The 5,933-nt window shown below is 32.2% G+C and overlaps 1 protein-coding gene across 2 annotated transcripts; it reads right to left on the minus strand.

The window, feature by feature from the left end:
• Window positions 1-2,395: 2,395 nt before the first annotated feature.
• On the minus strand, window positions 2,396-5,422 carry LOC120089466 (thioredoxin-like protein YLS8). 2 transcript variants are annotated; one of them, XM_039046947.2, is made up of 3 exons: window positions 4,925-5,422; window positions 3,561-3,705; window positions 2,396-2,932 (listed from the first exon to the last, which is right to left on the minus strand). In XM_039046947.2, exons 2-3 carry the CDS (start codon window positions 3,678-3,680, stop codon window positions 2,624-2,626), a joined length of 429 nt encoding a protein of 142 aa, XP_038902875.1. In that variant the 5' UTR covers window positions 3,681-3,705; window positions 4,925-5,422; the 3' UTR covers window positions 2,396-2,623. The 2 variants fall into 2 exon arrangements, with proteins under 2 accessions (XP_038902875.1, XP_038902874.1); XM_039046946.2 differs by having other exon boundaries at window positions 4,921-5,314.
• Window positions 5,423-5,933: the final 511 nt, after the last annotated feature.

Raw genomic sequence — 5,933 nt, forward strand, 5'->3', positions numbered from 1 at the left:
CTTGACATTGTACACTTACAATTTTGCAGGGGTAAAATCATGCAGGAATTTAACCAATATTTAAAACACAGTTAATGGGAAATTTATTTTATTAGAATAATGAACCATTTTTTTAATATGAAAAAACAAAGAGAGATTTGAAATTTAAATAACTTCACCACCCAATTCTTTGATTTCTTAAATGAAAAGCATGAGATCGTTTTCCATACCAAAATTAAATAAATCTCGATATATATGATTGTTTTTCAATATGGTAAAATAATCAAAATATTTATAAATATAATAAAATATCATGGTTCATTAATAATAGACACTAATAGACACTAACAGACTATTATCATCTATCACTGATAGACACTAATAGACGATAACATTTTATTATATTTATAAATATTTTGTACAATTTTACTATTTAAATCATTTCTCATATACCCATATATTATTACTATTCTATTTAAATTATATTTATTTCCACTTTCTGTTTTTTGGAAATGACTTGTCACTACCTTTAATGATCTAACCATTTTATGTTATAATTAAAAAACCTAAAATTAATTTCATATCTAAAATGTTTTCCTATAAATTGAGGAAAAAATTTCAATTTGGAAATATAGATTTGTTTTCCTCTTTATTTTCATCTCTTTGATTTGGAGATATAGATTTTGTGAAATTGCTTTTTATGCGTTGATTTTATAATGTATGTTGGTTACTAATAAACATACTTTAACAATATATACCTTTTAATTTAGGTAAACTACTATCCAACTTGAGAAATAAGTGTTGGGACTTTTCAACATTATCTATTCAACATTATCCTTATTATTATTATTATTATTTAGAATACATTATCTTAATTATTAGATATCTTATCATATACATGTACCTAAACAGAAAGCATAATGCCTAAACAAGAGAAATGATAAAATTGCATTGGGATGTAAATTTTTTAATTGAATTCCAATATTTTAGGTTATGTGTGTATATATAAGATGATGCTAGAAGTTGATTTCAGCATAATATCAAAGTGCAAATGGCATGTGATTCTAGGACTAGTCCATATCCACCTTGTCCAAGTTATGGTTGCACGGATCCTAAATGTTGCAATTCGGGTCAGCATTTTTATCTCTTTTGTACTGTTTGATAATCATTTCTTTTTCTACTATTAATTTTTTAAAATTAAGTCTATAAATACTCGTTCCATCTCTATTGTTTTTTGTTAGATAAATGGGACAATTGCAAATATAGCAATCACGCAGAAAATATTAGAAAATATAGCACAATGCAAAAAAAATTATAAATATAACAAAATTTAGATCCAACTTTTAAAATATATCAATGATAGACCATATCGCTAATAGGAGTATTAGCGATAGACCGTATCACTAATAGGAGTCTATTCTCGATACAGTCTATCATTGATAGATTTTGTTTTATTTGCAATTCTTTAAAAATGTTGTTATGAACCTAACTATTAGGCTTAAAAGTACTACCTGTTGCAATTATCATATGAAATTTGTTTTCACCCATCAGTTTAAGCTTTTGGTCAATCGGTGATTTAAGATTGCTTTGGTATCTATTTTCTACTAATATTTTCAAAATCTAAACCAAATTCTGAAAACTAAAGGAAATAGTTTTTAAAAATTTGTTTTTGTGTTGAAAATTTGGGAAGAAAGATGCAAATCCGAACTATTTTGATTGGGTTTGGTTAGTTATTAATGTTAGAGGTGGTATATGCAGGGAAGTTTACATGGCCTGAAGTAGTAGGTATGAAGGGAGAGGATGCTAAAAATAGAATCGAAAACGAAGTCTGTTCGGTGGGTGTTGTGTTTTTAAGAAGCGACATGGTCAGAATTGATAATTTTTGTTGCAACCGTGTATTTGTTATCGTCGATGATAATGGCAAGGTCATTGAAATCCCAACCATTGGTTGACTTTAGGTCATTTATGTTATATTTACCATATGATGCTAGTTGTTCTTCTCAAGTTAATAACTGTGCTGTATTATTCGTAAAATGCCCTACATTTTCGGATACAGTAAATTTTCGTCAATTGACAGTGTTGGTTAATTAAGTTTGGAGATAATTATTGGACTTAATTGGATTGTTTAAGTTGTTATTGGAGTATGATTTGGATTCAAAGAAGAAAGTAGGGAGAAGAAACCTTCTAAACCGGAAAAAGAAAAAGAGAAAATACCCTGAAGGTCATTTAGGTCATGTTTATCCCAAGTGAGACTAATAATCTAAAAAGGTAGGCTACATCATTTGTTCCATATCGTAATGAACTGTAAAACCACCCTTGAAATCTATAATCAAAATGTGTATTATACCATTTTATTCCCAAACAAGGTAGTTCATGGTTTTTCATACCAACTATTATAATCCAATACATCAGTGGATTGAAAAAACAACTTATTCATTATTAGATCAATCGACTTCATGCCAATAACAGTTATATACCCTCTTCAGAGGTGTCTATGTGTTAAGAAGTCATTTGTAGCACAAAATGACATCCTGAACAAACCATAACTTCTTCTTAGGAGGTCAATGTCATATAATACATATTTTCTAGATGCAATCTTTTGTATTCAAGATCAATAAGAGAACTTGCATATGCAGCAGAAATCTTAGTAGCGATATTTGGTTGAATAGTCCTTCGGTGCAATGACTAAACCGCGTCCTTTCCTTGCTCCACGATAGACTGTTTCAATGATATCGATAAACTCCTGCTTATCCTTAAGTGCCCAGTTTATCTTATTGTTGTTTCCAGTACCAAGATCAATCATTATGTGCTTGTTCCTAAAGAAGAACATGACTGTGGAAGGATCATACAGCTCATACATTGTGTTGAAATCAGGAACCTCTGTGATATCCACAAGGTATATCACAGCAAAGTTCTTAATCGTCTCTGCAACTGAGGCCAACACTTCATCCATCTAGATCAAAAACATCTCAGTCAGATAGAACATCTTAAAAAACAACAAAGGTGACTAATAAACCATATAAAACTATAAATGGGGAAAAAAATAAAGATATTCTCAATCTATAACATATACGTTCGAAGAACTGTGGTCAAATGTAGCTTCAAAAGAGGGAAAAGGACTCAACAAATCATGCACCAAAAAAATAGCATTTAATAACTATGATGAAGGAACTTCATCTCTGGTACATACAACGATTGATGTGCTAAAATACGTAGGATCTCATGATTATAGAAAATGTGTCAGGAGCACAGTTGCAACAGAACACATGATGATAATAGAGAAGCAAACACAAATTAGATCAATTCAGGCAAGCAAGCACTTGAAGCACTGACTAATACCCAAGAAAGGGTTGGTGGGGGAGGGACCCTTGACCGATCAGGATTTGCAGAACTAAAAAAACAAAAAGATTTGTTTTGTGAAAACTAAAAGCCAGAACAAAATAAATTCAGTTCACTGGAAGCGAGAAGAAAAATAAGGAAGTTCAGAGAGAGATACACAACATGGTCAACTTTAAATTTGATGATGAACAATAATATGGAGAAAGAGGGAGAGAAGATTGTGAAAAGGGAAAGAGAAAGACCTGCATACAAGTCTCATCCCAATCATGACCAAAACGAATGACCACAAGACGTTCTTCTTCAGCGAGGATTGCCTGGTCAACGGCCCATCCTGAATGAAGATGTGGCAGCAAGTACGACATCTCTCACTCAGTAATTAGCTTCCACCTAAGGAATCACAAACAACATACATTACAACATGCTTCTCACATGCAAGTTACTCATATACAACATACAAGAAAAAAAGTAATATATGTGACCTATTCAACAATTTCAACTCATGATCATATATCATGCATAGTCATCTCAAACTTTCTCAAACATCATCAAGTCCCCAGGGCTCTTTCCAGTTCTCTCTAAGTTGTTATCAAACTCTTACCAAATTTTCCCACATCTTGGAACTTTCTCTTTGGAGACAAGTCGGCCCCTAACCATTCAGATCTAGGGCCTCAACACTGCTCTAAGAACTCGATGTTTGATACTTAACTATTTATACCTCAGGCCTCAAGTCCCTTGATCATTTATACCCAAAGCCTCAATGACTCAACAATGTATTGGCCCTCGTTCATTTATACCCAAAACCCCAATGTTTGCCTCAATATTCATCACACTGACCTTCAATCATTTATGCCAAAGGCTACAGCTCTTTATCCTGAGGCCTTATTATCAAGAGTGGTGCATTTTCCATCAACCATTTAAACCAGAGGACCCGAGGCGCTAATATTCACTTACTCACCTAAACATAATACCATTCTTCAATCATTTATATCCGCAACCCTACGATTCTTTCTTACGTTCCTAAACACAATACTAGCCCTCGACCGTTTATACCCGAGGCCCTAATATTGCCCTCACTTTCCTTTATCTTACACAAGGTCCTCTGACCTCCTTCACAATTCAGTCTCACAAAAAATCCGAGTACGTACATCCTATTGCTTTCTAGATCAGCTCCTAGCCAAATAACTCCATGAACATGCTCTTGACGTTTCAGAAAATCTAGACATAACAGCATGCTTAACATCACAAGAGCATAACCCAGCATCACGCCAGAAAACAGAGCAATACGTAATAGCATACAATTTAAATCATATTTATCAAACAACGTCTGCAGCATACAAAGCATAAACAAACAGTTTCCACAGACTCTACAAGTAGAAACTACAAACAAACGTCTCAAAGCGCTCTTAGCACTTGAAGCAAGAAAGACAAAGTTCCAAGGTTAAAACTCAAATTGAAATCCTTAATCAAATCCGAAAGTTTGCCTCAAACACCTTTGCAACCTGTCTGACGGTTCGAGATTACAAACAAGCAAGGTTTGAGGGGCTAGACCCTAAATTAAAACGCTTAGAAAGAGTCAGAAATGGGGTTTAGAGTGAACGTTACCTACTGTTTGTAACAGAACGTGCTTGAGATTGCTGAACAGTGTTCAAACTTGCAGATCTGCAGCGGTCAGGTCGTGGGTGTCAAGAATTGAGATCGATCGGAGCATGGGTCGCACGAATAAAGCGATTCAAATTGTTGGTCCCGTCGGATGCTGCTGCAGTACACCGTCGGAAGCGTAGGAGACGTCGTCGCTACTCTGCGGCTAACCAAGCGAGAGAAGATAATGATGAGAAAGGGGCTAGGGTTTGGTGAAACGTTTTTTTTCTCTTCTCTTCTTCTTCCTCAAAAAAGACTAGGACAGGGACAACATAGAATTAGATTTTCATCGATGACGTTCTATATCAAGGGTGAATCGATATTTAGAATAATATATCAAATATAAACAAAAGCAACCAAATACCACTAATATAAATAATAAAATATTGACTTTTTTTTAAAACATTAAAATGTTTATATATTAATTTATATTTATTTTTATTTTTTATTTTTATAATATTTTTATAAATATTTATCGATATCGATATTTTATTGATATTTCTATCCATATTTTTATAAAAGTAAGACATCACTAACGACATTTTAAACTTTTAAACAACTTACCAAAATATAATGGTATTTTTGAAGAAGACCAATCATTTTTTTTCCTTAAAATGAAAATGAAAAACAACTAATTTTGATACTACTTCAAATTTAATAATGTCAAAATAAATATAAATCAACTGGTATAGTGTTTATTCTATCAACCACAAGGTCAAAGATGTAATCCCTCTACTCCAGGTTTACAGAAAGAAGAAAAAAAAGAGAGAGATAAAAATATCCCTACTATCAAATATTTACTATGATGTATTTCAATATATATATAAAATAACCTAAAATAAATCTAATGGCCAAAAACAAAATCTAATAATCTAACTAACCAAACAAAAAAAAAAGATCATATAATTTTAGATGATAAATAACAGAATAAAATATTTTTCTTTTATTATTATTATTTTTTATCAAAAAAAATGATA

This window comes from Benincasa hispida, chromosome 10, assembly GCF_027475165.1.
Source record: "Benincasa hispida cultivar pf3 chromosome 10, pf3_genome.v1.1, whole genome shotgun sequence".
In the NCBI taxonomy this organism is placed as follows: Eukaryota; Viridiplantae; Streptophyta; class Magnoliopsida; order Cucurbitales; family Cucurbitaceae; genus Benincasa; species Benincasa hispida.

Bases quoted from the DNA above. Each gene is read 5' to 3' on its own strand.
- LOC120089466 (XM_039046947.2), bottom strand. From the start codon at position 3,680: ATGTCGTACTTGCTGCCACATCTTCATTCAGGATGGGCCGTTGACCAG. The intron at 2,933-3,560 runs GTCTTTCTCTTT...TTTTTGATCTAG, and splicing joins GGGATGAGACTTGTATGCAG to ATGGATGAAGTGTTGGCCTC.